The sequence below is a fragment of the Schistocerca gregaria genome, chromosome 1, assembly GCF_023897955.1.
Source record: "Schistocerca gregaria isolate iqSchGreg1 chromosome 1, iqSchGreg1.2, whole genome shotgun sequence".
In the NCBI taxonomy this organism is placed as follows: domain Eukaryota; kingdom Metazoa; phylum Arthropoda; class Insecta; order Orthoptera; family Acrididae; genus Schistocerca; species Schistocerca gregaria.
In genome coordinates, this window is record NC_064920.1 from 853,494,756 (window position 1) to 853,517,860 (window position 23,105).

The window sequence follows — 23,105 nt, forward strand, 5'->3', positions numbered from 1 at the left end:
CTGAAATGTAGGGTTTCGCAGGGATCGAATGAAGGGTAGATCCAGGGGTCGTAACACATCTGAAAGGTAACGTCCACTGTTCAAAGTGCCGTCAATGGGAACAAGAGGGGACCGAGACATGTAACCAATGGCACCCCATACCATCACGCCGGGTGATATGCCGTTATGGCAATGACGAATACACGCCTCCAATGTGCGTTCACCGCGATGTCGCCGAACACAGATGCGACCATCATGATGCTGTAAACAAAACCTGGATTCATCCGAAAAAATGACGTTTTACCATTCGTGTACCCAGGTTCGTCGTTGAGTACACCATCGCAGGCGCTCCTGTCTGTGAAGCAGCGTCAAGTGTAACCGCAGCCATGGTCTCCGATCTGACAGTCCATGGTGCTGCAAACTTTGTCGAACTGTTCGTGCAGATGGTTGTTGTTTTGCAAACATCCCCATCTGTTGACTCAGGGATCTAGACGTGGCTGCACGATCTGTTACAGCCATGCGGATAAGATGCCTGAACTCACCGGTTCCATATTCTGCTAACAGTCATTGGATCTCGACCAACGCGAGCAGCAAATGTCGCGATACGATAAACCGCAATCGCGATAGGCTACAATCCGACCTTTATCAAAGTTGGAAACGTGATGGTACGGATTTCTCCTCCTTACACGAGGCATCACAACAACGTTTCACCAGGCAATGCCGGTCAACTGCTATTTGTGTATGAGAAATCGGTTGGAAACTTTCCTCATGTCAGTACGTTGTAGGTGTCGCCACCGGCGCCAACCTTGTGTGAATGCTCTGAAAAGCTAATCATTTGCATATCATAGCATCTTCTTCCTGTTGGTTAAATTTCGCATCTGTAGCACGCCATCTTCGTGGTGTAGCAGTAGTGAATGTATTTACGTTACACACCACCACGTTACACGCAACAATTTGGCGCCCTGCAGCGGCAAAGGATTGCAGCTTGCGTCAGCGAAGCGGGAAAATCGAATGAGTAATATGCATGACCTGTAATACCTCAATCTATATTGATAACAGAGTAAAAGATTCAGAGGGATTACTTTTTAGCACTGCTTCGTAATTACACATGCGTGAGACTATATATTTCTTCCGTAGCAATGAACATCACCAAACGCATGTTTTCACCCATGATAACTTCCTAATACTGGAACACGAGGAAAAACTGAACATGTGTTGTGCCAACAACTGAGGCGAATGGACAAGTGATAGTCACGGATGACGTCGCGGTGATTATCTGACGCTGGGTATTATGTTAGGTCTTGCATAACCAATCCATATCAGTGTCCGACAGGTGTATAGTAATCTCAAAGCGTTGCATAGCGCTACAAGGCCATCAGGAATTCACCAGCAGCTAGTGAACGCCCATGTTTGGATGGGAAGCAAGGTAGCCGATGAATACGAAAGCAACAGCAGGCCAGCAAAACATTTGCCATTATGAGTTACTGGAACCTAGCGACAGTTAGAGGTCTAGTAAGTGTAAACACACTGATCGATAAAATGGGGAAAGTTTAGAGTGAATGTTTTACTTACTGTATGCACAGTTTGATATTGGCAGGCCATAATCATACCATTGATTGAAAGTGTGTATTTGATTAAACACGAACATCATAATACATACTGTCAGTCGGGTATCCTGCTGACTTAACAGGAACAACAATTGTTTCCATTGAACATGACAAGCAGTTAGGAATACTCAGATCAACCCTTCTAAACTGTTAGTGACTTCAATGCTGTTGTTCAAATATCCTTTCAAAAAGTAAATTTTTTTATTCCTGTAGGGTGGTAGACATGAAATTTCTTGGTCATTTACAGATTTTGCATCAATAACAAAACAGTCAATATCATTTTTGTTCACTTTCAGGTTCTTGTTAACCGTCGACTATGCCTCCTCGCCGAGGTCACTAATGCAAGCTTGTGCGGTGGTGCTCGACTGGGGTAAATCGATTCGAGTCCCGATGTTTGAAAAAACTTTCACTAGCGGTATAATATCGCTAGGGGAGGAGAGGAGGGGAGGAGAAGTTACAGCGTAATGCTCCTGACCGGTAGCCTTTGAGCCAGATTCCTGGTTTAAATACGAAATCTCTCTGCAGAGTCTCATGAAGTGAGGGCATGTGATACTGTTGATGGTGATCTGTCCTTCGGATGGGGATGTTAAGCACGCCTATTTACGAGCTCGCTATTTGCAAGGAGCAGGCTATGTATCGGCACAAAGATTCGCCCTCTTCCTACTATCATCACCACCATCACCACACAACACAAACATTACACTCCACACACACCCAACGGATACATGTAAAAATTACAAGTATTGTAATTGAGCATGTTGTAAATAAACAGTCTTTTTTCTTTGACCTTGTATCGTTAGATTCCACAGCAATGCGATCATACAGTAGACAGAATAATTCATTATATTGTCTGATCTTTCCCACTAATTTCCTTATTCCAATGCTTCTTGCCGTGATCAGTGTGAAAAAAACACCTATTTCCTGAAGAATGTGTAAAGATGTTATCTAATCATGAAACTGTTTTTCATCTCTATGTGCCTTGCTAGTTGAATGATTGGAAATCAGAGGCTGCCAATGTATTGAAGTCTCCTTCTCTCCGTCCATGTAGAAGATGAGGTGTTTCACAGTAATGATATTATGAAGTACGAAATTCTGTGTAAAAGAGGAAAACCGCTGGCTCAAGTGACACCTCACACATTGATCATAAGGCTTAATCTTCCTGTCTCTGAAACGAAAGACATTTCCAACTTGGGAATAGCTTCAGTCATTGCAGTTTTATAAAACAATAGTACTTTTAGCTAGTGAAACAGCTTGCACTGGTAATGAGAGTTCCAACACAGTCCTCAAAGTATGCATCAAGTTCTCATAGAATGCCTGCTATTGTAATCTAAATGAGAGCAAATTGAAGCTCTAAAACAACGATATTATTTAGTATGTGTGAACAGTGTCCATAGTCATAAAGATATTATTGACGTACTTCATTGTCTGCAGATCATATTATTTTTACTGTCTTCAGGATCTAAGTGAAATACAAGCTTTTAGTGAGAGAAATCCTGTTTTGTATTCGCTTCAGTTTTCTAATGTTTTTTGTGATATGTTATTATCCAGCTATGTTGACACGCTTTTGTTATTGCTTTAAGGAAAGGTAATTACAATGTCGCTTTATTTTTTATTTAATTACCTTTTTCTCAAGATTTGGAATTTAGAAAGGGTACAGTTTTACAAAAAAATATAAAAATTGTATAAAATTGCAACAAAAATCGCCAAAGAGCTCCCTTCTGCCTGTACACCAGTAAAGGCATATGATGACCTGTACTGCTGGGAGTTTGTTGGATTATAAATCACTCAGATGCACTGAAGATGTACATTTATAGCTGCAGTCTGATACACGAGGGAAGAAACAATTGTATTACGACTGATCGCTGTGTTCTATCGTTCCTTATAAATCAAATGAAGTCACACAATGAACTTGATCTAGTTCGTCTGTTTCAAGATAGAGTGCACAGAGATTTTCACGTATGTAGGCGAAAAGCAAGACATCGGTCACCAAATGTAAGTTGGAGTAATCTCCTGATGGCTTGCATTAAAACTAACTTCAAACTTTGCACTCTCTTCGATATCTCATCTCTTTGAATGTTGTTTCACCGCTCAGCTAGCTTTTGGAAACTTCAATTGGTGCCAACTGTTCTTCCAACAAGACGGATTCATCAGTTACACACTTAAAAGGAAAATATCTTTTTCATTAATTACATTAAAATGCTCGCTGTCATTTTGCACATCACCAGGTTTTAAATAGCCTGAAGCACAAAAATCGCAACACCAAGAAGGAGTGGTGCGACATAAACGATAGTTGGATGTCGTGTTTCTAATCATAAAGATAATATCTACTTCAGTTTCTTGCCAGGCTCATGAGAGTCACACTAGTAGCGCCATTATGAGAGTGCCAATCAGTTTTGCTTCAAATACACGCCGCAACAGTTGAGAACGTTACTTACCTTTGAGGCTGGACATAGTGAGTTGATGTTACTCAAGGGGAAAAGTCGCCATTATCAACACCTCACTGAATTTAAACGAGATCGTATAACAGGGATACAAGAAGCTGGATGTTTCTTCCGCAATACTGCAGAAAGACTTGGCAGGAATGTAGCTACTGTATAAGATTGCAGGCAGCGGCAGTCGCGAGAATTTGCTGTTTCAAGAAGACAGTACTCCGGACGCTCACGTTGCTCTGCCAAGAGCGGAGACCATCGATATGGCTCTGGCTCATTGTACTGTATCTGCAGCAGCAATATGAGCGGCATTTGGTACCACAGTCACACAACGAACCGTTACAAATCGGTTACTTCAGGAACAGCTCCGAGCCAGACGCCCTGTAGTATTCATTCCACTGACACCAACTTACCGCCATTTGCGACTTCAGTGGAGTCAGCAAGAGGTCGCTGGAGAGCTGGGTGGAGGTCTGTTGTGTCTCCTGATGAAAGCTCGTTCTGCCAGTGATGGCACTGTGTTGGTTACAGGGAGGCCAGCTGATGATGCAGTGCAACCAACCTAACTGTTGGGCACAAAGGACCTATACCTTGCATTATGGTCTATTCTGCAATTTCGTGTGACAGCAGCAGCACTCTTGTCGTTATCCCACGCACCCTGACCGCAAGCCTGTACGTCAGTCAGGTGATTTGACCTGTTGTGCTGCCATTCATTAACAGCATTCAAGGGGATGTTTTCCTGCACACTGAAGTTGTAACCGAACATGCTCTGCAGAGAGTCGACATGTTTCCTTGGCCTGCTCGATCACCATATCTGTCTCCCGTCGAGCACGTATGGGATATCATGGAATGACAACTCCAGCGTCAACCACGAACAGCATTAACCGTCCCTATATTCACCGATCAAATACAACAGGCATGGATTCCGTCCCACGAACTGACATCCCGCACCTCTAAATCACAACGCATGCACGTTTGAATGCTTCCATTCAATATTATGGCTGTTACACCAATTATTAATGTACCAGCATTTCACATTTGCAATGGATTATCTCGCGCTTACATTTACCTGTGATCCTGCAATGTTAATGACTTAAATATGTTACCTAGACAAATCTTTCATTATGCTGAATGAATATTTTTTGGTGTGGCGATTTTTTTCCGTCAGTGTATGCGAGACATTTTTCTGGAGAGCACGCCAGAATGTTGCATGAAACTACAAACCAAAATTATATGTCGCAACGATACCCTACTGCAACAGATTTTTGAATGTTTTATACTATTCCATGTTTGTGGAACTGATAGAAACGAGATCTGGATCTATAAGGGGCAATCAAAGTGTTTGAGGGCATTGCTGCTCGGTATGTGCAACGTAGCGCGACTCTGACGCGAGTAGATAAGCACGGACATAGTAAGGGATTAGTGTGGTACTCGTGTCTTCCTGGATTGGGTGCGGTAAATGTGGAAATATGAACTATGGCGACTTTATTACCAAACGTGTCCGAACAGCACCAACGTGCTGTTGTTCCTTTCTTGGACGTTGAAGAACAAACACTGGCAGACGTCAGCTGCAGAATGAAGAATGTGTATGGGCCGGCACATCTGTCGAAAACCATAGTTGTGGAATGGTGCACCAATTTCCGTGGTTGCCACGATTCGACACAAGACGCCGGTCGATCTCGGAGGCCAGCCTCATCCATTAAGGACAACAACCAGTGGGAGACTCTGGAGCACCCACCCTGTAATCCTGATCTTTCCCCATCCCACTAACATGCCTTCGGTCACTCAAAAAAGGCCTTGAGCAATCGACGTTTCCTGTCGAAAGAGAACGTACAGCAGACAGTTACGGGCTTCTTCACGCAGGAGAATACCAACCAGTGCGACTGAGGGATGATCTCAGTGCTCAAGGCGATTATGCCTGATTGGCACACCGATTCTAGACTATATGGCCTTGGAAATGGATAGTTCTTGAAAGGCGCTTATACACTCCTGGAAATTGAAATAAGAACACCGTGAATTCATTGTCCCAGGAAGGGGAAACTTTATTGACACATTCCTGGGGTCAGATACATCATATGATCACACTGACAGAACCACAGGCACATAGACACAGGCAACAGAGCATGCACAATGTCGGCACTAGTATAGTGTATATCCACCTTTCGCAGCAATGCAGGCTGCTATTCTCCCATGGAGACGATCGTAGAGATGCTGGATGTAGTCCTGTGGAACGGCTTGCCATGCCATTTCCACCTGGCGCCTCAGTTGGACCATCGTTCGTGCTGGACGTGCAGACCGCGTGAGACGAGGCTTCATCCAGTCCCAAACATGCTCAATGGGGGATAGATCCGGAGCTCTTGCTGGCTAGGGTAGTTGACTTACACCTTCTAGAGCACGTTGGGTGGCACGGGATACATGCGGACGTGCATTGTCCTGTTGGAACAGCAAGTTCCCTTGCCGGTCTAGGAATGGTAGAACGATGGGTTCGATGACGGTTTGGATGTACCGTGCACTATTCAGTGTCCCCTCGACGATCACCAGAGGTGTACGGCCAGTGTAGGAGATCGCTCCCCACACCATGATGCCGGGTGTTGGCCCTGTGTGCCTAGGTCGTATGCAGTCCCGATTGTGGCGCTCACCTGCACGGCGCCAAACACACATACGACCATCATTGGCACCAAGGCAGAAGCGACTCTCATCGCTGAAGACGACACGTCTCCATTCGTCCCTTCATTCACGCCTGTCGCGACACCACTGGAGGCGGGCTGCACGATGTTGGCGCGTGAGCGGAAGACGGCCTAACGGTGTGCGGGACCGTAGCCCAGCTTCATGGAGACGGTTGCGAATGGTCCTCGCCGATACCCCAGGAGCAACAGTGTCCCTAATTTGCTGGGAAGTGGCGGTGCGGTCCCCTACGGCACTGCGTAGGATCCTACGGTCTTGGCGTGCATCCGTGCGTCGTTGCGGTCCGGTCCCAGGTCGACGGGCACGTGCACCTTCCGCCGACCACTGGCGACAACATCGATGTACTGTGGAGACCTCACGCCCCACGTGTTGAGCAATTCGGCGGTACGTCCACCCGGCCTCCCGCATGCCCACTATACGCCCTCGCTCAAAGTCCCTCAACTGCACATACGGTTCACGTCCACACTGTCGCGGCATGCTACCAGTGTTAAAGACTGCGATGGAGCTCCGTATGCCACGGCAAACTGGCTGACACTGACGGCGGCGGTGCACAAATGCTGCGCAGCTAGCGCCATTCGACGGCCAACACCGCGGTTCCTGGTGTGTCCGCTGTGCCGTGCGTGTGATCATTGCTTGTACAGCCCTCTCGCAGTGTCCGGAGCAAGTATGGTGGGTCTGACACACCGGTGTCAATGTGTTTTTTCCATTTCCAGGAGTGTATGTATCAGGTGTCCCTTCTAAGAGTCATCAGTGGCATTTTCGGTGAAGTTTCTGCTGGTATTTGCAGTTTCGTTCATGCAGTGCATAACTGCGGTCAGCCAAAACAAACACTGCTTATAACATCGTTCATGTGACGCCCATTGTTGGTGGAAAGTATCGCTTTGTTTTCCATTACAAACAAACTGATTTTTAAAGCCGAATTGTACATACCGGTGCTATATGGCTGTCATAGATACGTCTAATGCGACATTCGCTTTATCGAAATCCATTAATAAGGACGGTACAACAATAAGAACATCCAGTACTCCAGCAGCTATTGAACAGTAATGGTGCGTGGCAGTAACAGTCAGTATGGACCTAGGCAGTGCTGTCGCTGTTGCAGTACTGGTTGTTCTTCATGTTTTACCATCCCTGTTTATGCATATCGCTAAAACAGACATCGAAATAGACTAATTCGGGTCCGGTCTGTCGAATCGGCATATGAAATTCAGGTTCAGTAATCGTTTTATTTGCAATGGGAAAGAAACCGGCGCTTTGCGTCGAAACTGGTCGCCACATGAAGGATGTGATGCGCAGTACTTGTTTTGGGCTGCCTCCTGTTGCATATTTCAAAAAGTAAATTGCAAATATCTGCCGAAACACCAGAGAAAATGCACCTAACTATTCTTAGGAAGTACTCCTGTGTTCGAGAACTTCACAGACGCTCTGACATTAGAGATGGTTAGTCCAGTCTCTTACACCTCACAGCTGCACTCAAGTCTGAAATACTGGAGACAAGTGCAGAATACTTTTGTGTGTGTGTGTGTGTGTGTGTGTGTGTGTGTGTGTGTGCTTGTGGTTTCCTGACGAATTTCGCGTATTTTTACAGACATTTTAGATGTGTAATTACACCAGACAGCCTACAAGCATTTTGTGCTGTTGACGATACTTCCGTATTTTTGATAAATAATACAGACATCTGAAAGTGGAAATACTATATGTTACATTCCTGTATTTTTGATAAGTAATTCATATCTTTCGGATTCTTTTGAAACTCGCGGCAACGTATACAAAATTTATATCGGTCAGATGCTTTTTAACATAGCCAAGATAGCAGCTCCGGGGATACGTTCTGAGTGGCTGGCTCGCTGTGGCTTGCTGTTCTGTTTTAATGGCCAGTAAACTAATGGGATATGATTGGAAGAGAGGGGAGCGGAAGGGAAGGGAGGCGTAGGATGGTGGGTGTGGCTTAGGAAGTGTAGTGCGGCCTAGATACGAGAGCATGGCTTACAACGAACTCCTTGAATGTGAAGTCGTAACTTTAATCTTTAGTAAGTCTCACGTCAAAGTGTTAACAGTCACGGTAGGAAAAATATTATCTGCTACTGACTGACCATGGGTATGAGAAGAGCGACAGAAAGTGAGTGTCCGAGAGGTGCAGAGATCAAACTTTTATGGGATGTACGTATTATCAAAACAAACCATTAACGTGCAACATAACACCGGACGAAAGATCGGGCATCACAATAATCAGAAAGGTTCACACCATCAAAATCGAAGGCGAACTCCTTGGGGGTTACAATCCGTGCAGGAAATTCAGCTAGGTATCCATCTTAAAGAAAACACGAAGAATCATATTGGTGTAATGGGATGAGGAGAACCGATGGGATGTGATGGCACGCAACAGAATGTGGAACAGTCTGTAATGGAGCTTATCGTGAAACTGGCTATCCTTTAAGACGTAGCTGGAGATAGTGCGATAATATGTTTTATAGCCATGGAAATGACCAACATCCAGAGCCTGAATTTGTCCAGTGGTTCCAGATTTTTGAGGAGGGATATTTTGCTCTAAAGGAGTATGATTTTTATACGCATACCAGGAATGAAGCAAAATCGAGGTATTTTGTCCAGCCATTGGCCAAAATCAGTTCTCATACGATAGTTATGCGCCCATTTTCCCATTCTTGCTTGCTGACGTAAATATTCCCTGACATTCTTACACAAACACGCACACGAGAAGAATTATAGGGGGTAGAGCACTTAACTTCTCGCAGAACGGTTAATAATTTTCTAGCCAAATTACCATCCAGATTAACTTTCGGCATAATTATATAGGAATGCGTTATGGCACTGATGTTAATTGATCTTGATCCAACTCCTTTGGCACCTCTAATTTGCAGGGTTCCTTTTATTTCCTTGCTCTTCCTCTTCAAATCCCGACTGGTCGGAGACGAAAACAAATTCCATACTCAATAATGGGATACATTTCTTTATCTCATCTACAAATTTTCCGGTGGATTCCGTTGTTTGTTGTGCATCGTGAAGTTGATGCTTTGTTTGAAATTCCGTTATCTTACGTCTTCCAGTTCTGCAGTACTGATGTAAGTTATGCAACCATCCACGACTCCCCTTCAAATCACTGTAATCTATGTTTCGCGCACTTTGATGTGCATAACGCAGTAGGTCATTATCATGGATAGCCTGTAAACTGTATCGAGCGTCCTTGAAGCGAGCAAACACCAATTTTTATAACAAGTACGCCTTCTCCTCCGTTGAATATCCGTATTTTTTCTTTTGCACTACATGGCCAATATGTTTGATATCTGTTCATAAATTGTTTTTCGACTGCGATTAGGGTGATCATACATACACGTTATTATGTTTAGTACCTGATCTTTGGACAACGATGTCCTTTACTATGTTTCACTGGAGACGGGATTTGCAGCTCCCTGTCCGAACAGGATGATTAACTACATGGACTACATGGCTCGACACCGTTTCAGTATTTCTCTCACTTGTTAAGAAGTTCCCGTTGTCACTGTACTCATGTACATTGGCTGCACAGTCGAACGTATACGATACCACACATTTCACTGACTCATCTTGCGGATACGCTAATATTTCATCTGCCTCCCCTTTCTCACTCTGCGAAATTCTTGGTTTCCTTCCTGACAAGATCTTAACTTCGGTAGCTGTTGTTGGAGATATAATGCAATGTTTTCTTTTTTTTATCGTTGCCATTACTCTGCTTTATTTCAGTGCCACTATCACTGTATCACTGTTGTGAATTACTGTTTGACTAAGCTGTTCGTCTACGCTCCGTAGCCTCATGCTGTGTTCACCATTGGATACCTCCAGTTCCATCCCTTGTTGTCATTAGCCATTAGCAGCTAATATTGCGGATGGATGGTAGACAATATTGGGGGGAGGGGGGGGGGCGTCGAAGGCTGTAAACCGTAAAAATCATTGGCCTTTTGCGACCACGCACTCAAAATGATCATTTTAGGCATGGGTGCGTGGCCTCCACTGGTTACATTCTGAGTAACGGCCGGTACGCATATTTATCTCCAACGGTCACTGCATTCCTGCTGCTCTATTGCACCTTAGTTTTTGAGCGGTTTTTGCGTATGATATCACGTATTATCGTCACAGTCACTGTGAGGAACAACTACTCTACCAACATACTAACTACTTAGACTCGAATGAGAGCCGATATGCCTTACCTCCGAAGAATTTGGATCCTGTCTTTGAGAGCTCATTCTCCAAGGGCTGTATGGCAGCCGCCATAAAGGACACTGTCTCATCCAGCTCCTGTGAAGTGATGGCACTGAAGAACTTCTTGTACAATGGGGACGCCTGCAATATGAAGCATACGTCAGAGCACAACGTGTTGGTGTTTACAATAACAGATGACATCAGACAAGACTGCTGTTACAACAAATAATAAACAATTGAAACGATCACAATGCTGCATCAAAATGTAACCACTCTGTTGGTCGGCTTTGACGGTATACGTTTACTCTGAAGATAATATATAAGTAAATATATACGGATATAAAAGTTCAGGCTGTCACAATTTCTTCCACACTAAATTGTTGACAAATAGCATAAGAAAATACATTAGGCATTTTTGTGTTATCAGTTCACTCTATTTTCCAAATTTAATCATTTGATACATAAAAATGAAAATATGAATACTATTACAGCTTACAGGCTTTCTCTACACTCTCAAGAAAGTTAGCAGCCACTTTATGAAGGCAAATATCTTTACTAAACAAAGACTCTGATTGTAGGAGTTTTTATCTCATAATTATCAATGTCTTCAAAAATTCGCATCTTTCACAGTCGAATTTGGGACACGAAAACAATAAGTTTACATCGGCTTCCAACTGAGAATCACACTCACATGCAAGAGGACCCTAAGTGTTGATTATGGAGAAAAGACGTGGTTGATGTGTTGTCGAGTGATTGTGGAAATCGTTGATCAGTCTAAACGTGTCGTTGTGAACCATGGCCTTGTAAGACTTTGAGGTTGTAACGCTTCATACCAACCACCGTTCTTTTGTTAGGGCATATGCCACATCTCTTGCCACTGATATTTTCCGTTGGTATGGAGATCACTTAAGTAGTCCGTATACGTAATTTCAAATCAAGGACAGTGCCGGCAGATCCAACTACCTTCACTAATATGTCAACTTCCTCATTGCAGAGGATGCCTGAGTGCGAATTTATCCACGGCAGATGAAGTGTCTACTCCCTACGTTCATTGTGAACGTATTCCATTATTCAACAAGTAGACAAAGTTAGCTGTTTTATTAAATGTCCGGTGTTGAATTTTATACGGCCAGTCTGAAGGGCACAATTAATCTCTTAAAGAAGGGGGTTGCTGACAGAAATCTGAGTGCTTCCAAAATTACCATTCTCCACCATAAAAGCCAAAGCACAGTTAGTTTGAATACTTCACTGACGTGGATCTGAGGGCAAAAAGAAACACTTCCACGATACTTCTCTCGGGGAATTATGGATCCATATGTATAACTTAGCCATCGAGCTTCAACGAGACAATGAATGCTTTATATGTATGCATTCCGTGCTTGTCGTATTAAGAGAACAGACTGGAATCTCAGCAGAGTGTGATAAATAAAAGCAAATACGAAGAACGAATTGTCGAATGTTAGACAGGTTGCGGTGGGAGCATCTGTTTGTCTTCAGCTGTACTATCAGAAGATGCGTCTCTGACAGAGAGAGCTTGCAGTGGCAATGCACGGCTTAATGTTTCACTTTTGGCTTCTTGAAATTATATGACCTTTTAACAGCAGCAGTTGTGAACACAGAAGAGTCTCTTGGAACGACACTTAGTAAATCCTGTACAAGTGGTAAATTATCTAGAATTAATTTATGTTGAACTAAAAGATAACAAATTTCCGACTGAACTCACCGAGGACCAAAGTTTATTGTTACGGATAAAAGATTTAAATGTGTTGCCAGCTGGCAGTACTTTAAGTTATGTGTTAAATGTACCTCTAGTTGATAGTAATGACTTCAAATTGTACAAGATGTGGCCACTCTCAGAGTTTGATAATACTAAGAGACGGTTTACGTATATGGCTTCAGGAAAAGATTTCTCAGTGATTCATGAAGCAAAACAGCAGTACACGCACTGTCCGGGATAATTTACCCTGTAAGTCTGTAACTACGAAGCACCAAATATGTATTAATATCTACTTATGATCATAAGAGGTTCGAAGCCCGCATGCTGCAACTTTGCAACTTGTCCGAGAGATACCGAAAGATAGCTATCTGAAGTATATAATAGTGAACAAAAGTATCTGGACTCAGATATGGAACGACGAATGGTTGTTTGTCATTCTGAAAGACGAAGGCTTAACAGTAATGATCTACCAACCGCAGACCTCATTGTGCGAATGACCGGGAAACTGAAGTTTTTGAGTAAGTGCAAGGCGTATGGAGCGCAAATCATGTTACAGTCGGAATAGTAGTAAAAAGGATATAGCACCCACCTTAAACATAAATATTGACTGTTGTAAAATGGAAAATGAAAAACAAAAGGCGCTGAAGGATATAGTGAGACATTTAGATGATACGAATGTAGCTGGACACAAAATCGAAAATCTTCAAAATGAGACTGAATGTCAGCAACCAACCACCTTCCGAGTATGGTCGATGTGTACCCATTCCCTGTGGGGTTACTCAGGATGCGTAACTTTAGTAATAATTTGCTGTTTATGTGCATATTACAATGCTGCAAAAACATCTTCATCTACATGATTACTGTGCAATTCACATTTAAGTGCTTGGCAGAGGGTTCATCGAACCACAATCATACTATCTCTCTACCATTCCACTCCCGAACAGCGCGCGGGGAAAACGAACACCTAAACCTTTCTGTTCGAGCTCTGATTTCTCTTACAGTATTTTATTTTGATGATCATTCCTACCTATGTAGATTGGGCTCAACAAAATATTTTCGCATTCGGAAGAGAAAGTTGGTGACTGAAATTTCGTAAATAGATCTCGCCAGGACGAAAAACGTCTTTGCTTTAATGACTTCCATCCCAACTCGCGTATCATATCTGCCACACTCTCTCCCCTATTACGTGATAATACAAAACAAGCTGCCCTTTTTTGCGCCCTTTCGATGTCCTCCGTCAATCCCACAATATTATCTATGTGGTCTTTCCAACTGAAGTTGTTCATAATTTTAACACCCAGGTACGTAGTTGAATTGACAGCCTTAAGAATTGTACTATTTATCGAGTAATCGAATTCCAACGGATTTCTTTTGGAACTCATGTGGATCACCTCACACTTTTCGTTATTTAGCGTCAAGTGCACCTGCCACACAATACAGCAATCTTTTCTAAATAGCTTTGCCACTGATACTGGTCTTCGGATGACCTTAAACCTAAGAGAACTGCTCAGATTGTCACCCAGGTCATTTATATAGACCAGGAACAGCAGAGTCGATGATTTGCCGTCTATTACTACAAACTGCGACCTTCCTGACAGGAAATCACGAATCCAGTCGCACAACTGAGGCGATACCCCATAGGCTCGCAACTTGATTAGAAGTCACTTGTGAGGAACGGTGTCAAAGGCTCTCCGGAAAACTAGAAATACGGAATCAACTTGAGATCCCTTGTCGATAGCGGCCATTACTTCGTGCGAATAAAGAGCTAGCTGCGTTGCACAAGAACGATGTTTTCTGAAGCCATGCTGATTACGTATCAATAGATCGTTCCCTTCGAGGTGATTCATAATGTTTGAATACAGTATATGCTCCAAAACCCTATTGCAAACCGACGTCAGTGATACAGGTCTGTAGTTCGATGGATTACTCCTACCCTTCTTAAACACTGGTGCGACCTGCGCAATTTTCCAATCTGTGTGGTAAAAAGGTTGTATGAGATGAGTAGACAGTGCTGTGCTCGAATTTGTGTAACAAACAATGTTGTGAACAGTAGCCCACCTAGTGAAATAGTTAGATACGCCCACACGCATACCTCTGACTCATATGACGACGAAGACGAATTAAAGTCGATCCTACTCTCGCCTTTTCCAAAACTAGCACGTTGGAGAGAGCGGAGTCAAACGCCACAAACAGAAGGGAGAGCTGCGACTCCAGTAGTGGAATTACCAAAATTACGTATCTAGCAAAGATAGCAATGTAAAGGTTTATAAGCCCACTAAGATTAGTAAAGATTATAATAACGGCAGAAGCAAATTTTTCTGAAATATGGTAAAAGATATGTAATTTGAAACTGTACATCCAGTAAGGTAAACCGTTGTTTTACGACCAATGGACAATGAATGGAAAGGATATTTCATGTAAAAAGAATATGTATCCTTGTAAATATTATCCATGTACAATGACCTGTATGTAAATTGTGATGGAATGAAACAAATGGAGGACTATGTATATGGCACTGGGGATAGTAACAGAAAGCTTATAACCTCTGAGGACAGAGCTTATGAAATTTCCCCGGTGATGGGAGATGCTGAAAATCTCCATTTCATCGAATATCTCAAATACAGCTGTTAAGAACAATTTTTGCTATAGCCGAGCTAGGAGTCGGCCACTTGCCAGGATGCGCGTTGAAAGCGATTACAGCTTCCGCCGACCTCACGGCGCCGGCTAGACAAATAGCTTCAGGGACGGGCTGCACAAGCGGCAGGAAGAACTGATGTGGCCGTAGCAGGGGAAGTACTGAGTACGTGTGTGACCCGCCTCGTGTGTCACAGGTTAGAGGAACCACCTCGTGACGAGCTTTTGGTCATATAAATAGGGGTCCAGCAATACTCAGGTCAGGTTGGGACTCAGCAGTGTACAGTCGATACCGCGTCTTTGTCGCTCGTCACTGACATCTGAATTAGGTCTATACGTAAACCTCGGCACCGCCGTCGCTACGGAGATAGAGCCAGATCAAGTAGATGGGCAACTGATGGGAAGTGGCAGTGCCAGAGAAACCTTCAATGTTCAATAGTCAAGGGACTTCCCGCTTCCTTAAGACGTTCTCACCGAGTTCCATACTATGCACCAACGTTTTAGCTTGTCTCCTACAGCTGGTGGAGACTGCAAGCAGCCCATGCATACTTCCACTCATCGAGAAGATCGACAGAGGTGAGCTCACTGCGTTGTAGCAACGTGCTCATGTCTGTCCCTCTTGGGACACGACATTTTTACAGAACCTCGAAATATAGTGCGGTCTTCGATGCGAGGTGCTTGTAATAGTTTCCCCAAGAAAATTTGTCTCGAAACCCGGCAGAAAATCCAAAGAGATTCTGGTCGTATGTGATGTATGCTAGCGGCAAGACACAACCAATGCCTTCTCTGCTCGGTCGAAATGGAAATACTATCGATGACAGTGCTGCTAAAGCGGAGTTACTAAACACAGGCTTTTGAAATTCCTTCACCAAAGAAGACGAAGTAAATATTCCTGAATTCGAATCAAGAACAGCTACCAACACAAAAAATTTGAAAATAGGTAACCTCGGAGTACTGAAGTGACTTAAATCACTTAATGAAAGCAAATCTTTCGGTCCATACTTTATACCAGCTCGGTTCCTTTCAGAATATGCTGATGCAATAGCTTCACATTTAACAATCATATACAACGGCTCGATCGACGAAAGATCGGTACCTAAAGTCTGGAAAGTTGCGCAGGTCATACTAATATTCAAGAAATGGGATAGAACAATCCACTAAGTTACAGGTCCGTATCATTAATGTCGATGTGCAGCGGTATTTTGTAACGTGAATTATTTTCGAACGTTATGAATTACCTCTAAGACAACGGTCTACTGACACACAGTCAACACGAATTTAGAAAACATCGTTCTTATGAAAAACAAGTATCTTTTCGCTCACACGAAGTGTTAAGTGCTATGGACAATGGATGTGAAATTGATTCTGTATTTCCAGACTCCTAGAAGGCTTTAAATACTGTACCTCACAAGCGGCTTGTATTCAAATTGCGTCGTTATCGTCTCGGCTATGCGACTGGATTCGTGATTTCCTATCAGAGGGGCCACAGTCCGTAGTAACTGACTGAAAGTCGTCGAACAAAACGGAAGTGATTTCTGGCGTTCCCCAAGGTAGTATTGTTGACCCTCTGCTGTTCGGTATCCGCATAACCGATTAAGGAGACAATATGGGCAGCCGTCTTAGGTTGTTTACAGATGATGCTATCGTTTATCGTCTAGTAGAGTCACCAGAAGATCAAAACAAATTGCAAAACGATTTAGAACAGATATCTGTTTGGTTCGAAAATTGGCAATTGAGACCAAGTAATGTAAAGTGTGAGGTCATGCACTTTACTGCTAAAAGGAAGCCGTTAAACTTCGGTTAGACGATAAATCAGTTATATCTAAAGACCCTAAATTCAACTAAATACCTAGGAATTAAATTTACGAACAACTTAAATTGTAAAGAGCACACAGAATATGATGTGGGGAAGGCGAACCAAAGACTGCGATTTATTGATAAGACACTTAGAAGATGCAACAGATCTACTAAAGAGACTGCCCACGCTACGCTCTTCCGTCCTCTTTTCGAGTGCTGCTGCGCGGTCTTGGGTATTTACCGAATAGGATTAACAGAGTACACCGAGAAAGTTCGAAGAAGAGCAGCACGTTTTATATTATCGAGAAATAGGGAAGTCAGTGTCACCGACATGATACAGGATTTGGGGTGGACATCATTTAAAAAAATGGGTTTCTGCTTAAGGCGGGATCTTCTCATAAAATTTGAATCGCCAACTTTCTTCTCCGAAAGCGAAAATATTTTTTTGACTTAAATAAGAAGAAATGATCTTCATAATAATATATAAGGAAAATCAGAGCATGCAGGAAAAGACAAAGATGTTCGTTTTTTCCACTTCATTTTCGATAGTGGAATAATAGATAATTATTTTGAACGTAGTTCGCTGAACCCTCTGCCAAGCATTTGCGTGTGATTTTCAGAGTATTCATGGAGATGTAGATACAGAAAACACACTAAAGCAGGTTATACGATTTGTAATTTTTATTTATTGTACAATTAACATTGAGCCATAAGATTTAATAACTCGTTTGTACCGCAGAAGAATCTGCATTGTACATTTAGCGTTATTAAGTACCTGGTGAGTAATAGATATGGGAAATTACATATGTCGCATCGTTATATTAATTTTACAGATTTCCAAAATTAAACGCAGAACATGCACGAAACTACAGCGATGAAAGCATAGCGAAATTTCTAACACATTAAAATAGTGTATGAGACTGATGCTTTGTCTTACTTGGCCACCAAAAAGTGAACGGTCAGGTGGAGCTCAAATTACGAATCGACTCAGGCTTCGTTGGGGATGCTCTTTTTTTTTTTTTCATCTGGCGCGTGCTCCGGTAAGTCATCAGCGTTGCCCGGGAAAGGTTAAAGTTCAATGTAAGATGGGAAAATCGCACATTATGTTTTACTAGGCTGCTCCCTTCAGTAAATGTGACTAACCTTCCCGACCACCTCCAGTAGCTGCTTGTGGTGTAGATTCTTATCCTGATCGGCAGACCACAGTGGTGGTTCTGGAAACTTTCGGTCCAAATAGTCTGAAATGTCGAGCGACTCGACGACCACCTCGCCGCCACCCATCTCTAGAGCGGGCACTTTTGTCTCCGGATGCACTTTGCTGTACCACTCTGGCTTGTTCTTCAGGTTGATTTCAACCGTCTCGAAGGGGACGCCCTTGGCAGCCAGGACGAGGCGCGCCCGCTGTGCGTACGGGCAGTACAGCATGGAGTAGAGTCGCAGCTTGCCCGCCTCCACTGGCGGCGGCTGCGGGTCACCTGCCGACACACAAATCAAATCAGCTGCAGTTCCTAAGATACAGGGTGTTTCAAAAATGACCGGTATATTTGAAACGGCAATAAAAACTAAACGAGCAGCGATAGAAACACACCGTTTGTTGCAATATGCTTGGGACAACAGTACATTTTTAGGCGGACAAACTTTCTAAATTACAGTAGTTACAATTTTCAACAACAGATGGCGCTGCAAGTGATGTGAAAGATATAGAAGACAACGCAGTCTGTGTGTGCGCCATTCTGTACGTCGTCTTTCTGCTGTAAGCGTGTGCTGTTCACAACGTGCAAGTGTGCTGTGGACAACATGGTTTATTCCTTAGAACAGAGGATTTTTCTGGTGTTGGAATTCCACTGCCTAGAACACAGTGTTGTTGCAACAAGACGAAGTTTTCAACGGAGGTTTAATGTAACCAAAGGACCGAAAAGCGATACAATAAAGGATCTGTTTGAAAAATTTCAACGGACTGGGAACGTGACGGCTGAACGTGCTGGAAAGGTAGGGCGACCGCGTACGGCAACCACAGAGGGCACCGCGCAGCTAGTGCAGCAGGTGATCCAACAGCGGTACATCGCACGGCCGACGTCTTTAACTTCCTGAATGAATATTACGATGATCGTGTGATTGCTTTGAGCTATCCGAAACATACAGGAGGCGGCGTGGATTGGCCTCCCTATTCGCCAGACATGAACCCCTGTGACTTCTTTCTGTGGGGACACTTGAAAGACCAGGTGTACCGCTAGAAACCAGAAACAATTGAACAGCTGAAGCAGTACATCTCATCTGCATGTGAAGCCATTCCGCCAGACACGTTGTGAAAGGTTTCGGTCAATTTAATTCAGAGACTACGCCATATTATTGCTACGCATGGTGGATATGTGGAAAATATCATACTATAGAGTTTCCCCAGACCGCAGCGCCATCTGTTGTTGAAAATTGTAACTACTGTAATTCCGAAAGTTTATCCGCCTGAAAATGTACTGTTGTCCCAAGCATATTGCAACAAACGGTGTATTTCTATCGCTGCTCGTTTAGTTTTTATTGCCGTTTCAAATATACCGGTCATTTTTTAAACACCCTGTATGTGTTTCACATTATGGGCCGCAGTGGGTTTTCCTGAACATGTCGCTAACTGCTGTTTATTTTAACCTTCTGCTGGTGGTGCTGAGTCAAGTACAGCCCGTGCAAACTCCGACTGCCATCCCGCTGTAGACAGGCACAGAGATGCATCGGATATAGTAAATTTCTGTATGGAGGAGAGGTTCAAGCCATTGTAGTTCTGACCTCTTGTGAGTTAAGGCAAAAATTTAAGTCCACGCTCTTAACTTTGTCCCTCTTCGGGGCTAACCTGACGGTGAGTTAACAGACGCAGTATCATTCGGCAGAACTTGTAGGGCTAAAGTGCAGGGGTATCAGCCTGGCGAGACTCCTCGCACTTCATTGAAACGTTCGACAAATTGCACCTACATCAGGGTGTCGAAGCTGTATAAGAATGAGTAAATACTATACCTGAAGTACGTGTCAGCTATTTACTATTGCTACTTAACAACTGGGTCTCTTTTTTTTTTAATAAATTTGCTGTATATTGTGGCCAATAGCTGTTGAGTTGCGTATGAAAGACACGATTTTACTGTCACAGCTGATGCTGTTTCTTTACAGTTACGATGATCTTCAGGCATTATTTTCTTCAAATCGCGTCATGACGTCTTAACCACTGAGATGCATTAAAAAAATGCCCCATCATGCGTGAAGTTTTAATACATTTATTCTTTACTACTAAGACACTCATACTGTCAGCCAGCTTAAGACAATCCCTGACACGTGGCAGTGCTTTTGACAGTTTTGGACTGCGAAGAGCAAATGGTAGTAGGCGAAAACAATAGCCATCTATAAATCTATGAAGAGGTACTGCCATAGAGACGTTTACAAAATCGGGTTGTAGGCAAGCGAAGTAGCTGTATTTATACATTTGTACATTAAGCATTATTTTTTATGACTATTTCCCTACCCATGAACCATGGACCTTGCCATCGGTGGTGTGGTGGGGGAGGGGGGTGGGAGGTAGGGCTTGCGTACTTCAGCCTTACCGTAGGTGCAACCACAACGGAGGCCAGACAAACGTGTGGTTCCTGAAGAGGGGCAGCAGCCTTTCCAGTAGTTCCAGGGGCAACAGTCTGGGTGATCGACTGACCTGGCCTTGTAACATTAATGAAAACGGCCTTGCTGAACTACGTGTTGGGTAACAATGTATATGTGTGTGTACATTCAGCGACATTTGTGGGTATTATCTGCGAAATATGTTTCGAATAGAGTGAGTAGCAAAGAAGTAATAATTTAAACGTTATGCATAATGCGACAGTTTCTTCCGCATCTCAGTGTTTATGACGTCACATCTCCTGAATTATATGTGTTACCAAGATATAACTTTGTAGGTGCATTTAGCGGCGTATGTGGATACTATCGCCGGCCGCGGTGGCTGAGCGGTTCTAAGCGCTTCAGTCCAGAATCGCGCGACTGCTACGGTCGCACATTCGAATCCTGCCTCGGGCATGGATGTTGTGATGTCCTTAGGTTAGTTAGGTTTAAGTAGATCTAAGTTCTAGGGGACTGATGACCTCAGATGTTAAGTTCCATAGTGCTCAGAGCCATTTGAACCATTTTTTGGATACTATCTGTGCAATTTATTGTGAACAGAATTAGTGGCACGGAAGTAATAAATTTAAACTTCATAAATGATGATGCAGTTTTTCATCTGTCTCATTGTTTATAACGTCTCATCTCCTGAACTATAATAAGGAGATGTTATTTCCCGCCACAGAACTGCACAGAACTGTTGCTTGACAGTCATGGATACACCTACCAAATTTGGTGAAATGCCGTCCAGTGGCGTAGGAGGAGAACACACACACACACAAAATATATAAACTCCTGGAAATGGAAAAAAGAACACATTGACACCGGTGTGTCAGACCCACCATACTTGCTCCGGACACTGCGAGAGGGCTGTACAAGCAATGATCACATGCACGGCACAGCGGACACACCAGGAACCGCGGTGTTGGCCGTAGAATGGCGCTAGCTGCCCAGCATTTGTGCACCGCCGCCGTCAGTGTCAGCCAGTTTGCCGTGGCATACGGAGCTCCATCGCAGTCTTTAACACTGGTAGCATGCCGCGACAGCGTGGACGTGAACCGTATGTGCAGTTGACGGACTTTGAGCTAGGGCGTATAGTGGGCATGCGGGAGGCCGGGTGGACGTACCGCCGAATTGCTCAACACGTGGGGCGTGAGGTCTCCACAGTACATCGATGTTGTCGCCAATGGTCGGCAGAAGGTGCACGTGCCCGTCGACCTGGGACCGGACCGCAGCGACGCACGGATGCACGCCAAGACCGTAGGATCCTACGCAGTGCCGTAGGGGACCGCACCGCCACTTCCCAGCAAATTAGGGACACTGTTGCTCCTGGGGTATCGGCGAGGACCATTCGCAACCGTCTCCATGGAGCTGGGCTACGGTCCCGCACACCGTTAGGCCGTCTTCCGCTCACACCCCAACATCGTGCAGCCCGCCTCCAGTGGTGTCGCGACAGGCGTGAATGGAGGGACGAATGGAGACGTGTCGTCTTCAGCGATGAGAGTCGCTTCTGCCTTGGTGCCAATGATGGTCGTATGCGTGTTTGGCGCCGTGCAGGTGAGCGCCACAATCAGGGCTGCATACGACCAAGGCACACAGGGCCAACACCCGGCATCATGGTGTGGGGAGCGATCTCCTACACTGGCCGTACACCTCTGGTGATAGTCGAGGGGACACTGATTAGTGCACGATACATCCAAACCGTCATCGAACCCATCGTTCTGCCATTCCTAGACCGGCAAGGGAAATTGCTGTTCCAACAGGACAATGCACGTCCGCATGTATCCCGTGCCACCCAACGTGCTCTAGAAGGTGTAAGTCAACTACCCTGGCCAGCAAGATCTCCGGATCTGTCCCCAATTGAGCATGTTTGGGACTGGATGAAGCGTCGTCTCACGCGGTCTGTACGTCCAGCACGAACGCTGGTCCAACTGAGGCGCCAGGTGGAAATGGCATGGCAAGCCATTCCACAGGACTACATCCAGCATCTCTACGATCGTCTCCATGGGAGAATAGCAGCCTGCATTGCTGCGATAGGTGGATATACACTGTACTAGTGCCGACATTGTGCATGCTCTGTTGCCTGTGTCTATGTGCCTGTGGTTCTGTCAGTGTGATCATGTGATGTATCTGACCCCAGGAATGTGTCAATAAAGTTTCGCCTTCCTGGGACAATGAATTCACGGTGTTCTTATTTCAATTTCCAGGAGTGTATATATCTGCAACATCATGATAAAGTTACTGGTACAAGGCAATCTGCGTCGGGCTGGATCTTGTAACGAATTTATTGGACAGTACTAATGATACCATACCAATTGTAGTGAGAGTGAATACATAATTCGTATAACTTACCAAGAACACATAATATTGTCAGATAAACAATATATAATGTGCACATGATATATTTGCTCTTAGTGTTAACTGATATTGTCGATGCAATGT

The 23,105-nt window shown here is 44.1% G+C and overlaps 1 protein-coding gene across 1 annotated transcript in view; it reads right to left on the reverse strand.

Moving 5' to 3' along the window:
• The window catches only part of LOC126272721 (pyrimidodiazepine synthase-like), a 43,881-nt gene that overhangs the window by 6,243 nt on the left and 14,533 nt on the right, over positions 1-23,105 (reverse strand). The window contains exons 2-3 of the mRNA XM_049975769.1: positions 18,183-18,514; positions 10,900-11,032 (exon numbers count right to left, since the gene is read on the reverse strand). Of these exons, the coding sequence (XP_049831726.1) occupies positions 10,900-11,032; positions 18,183-18,514 (465 nt within the window). The remainder of the gene's footprint in view (positions 1-10,899; positions 11,033-18,182; positions 18,515-23,105) is intronic.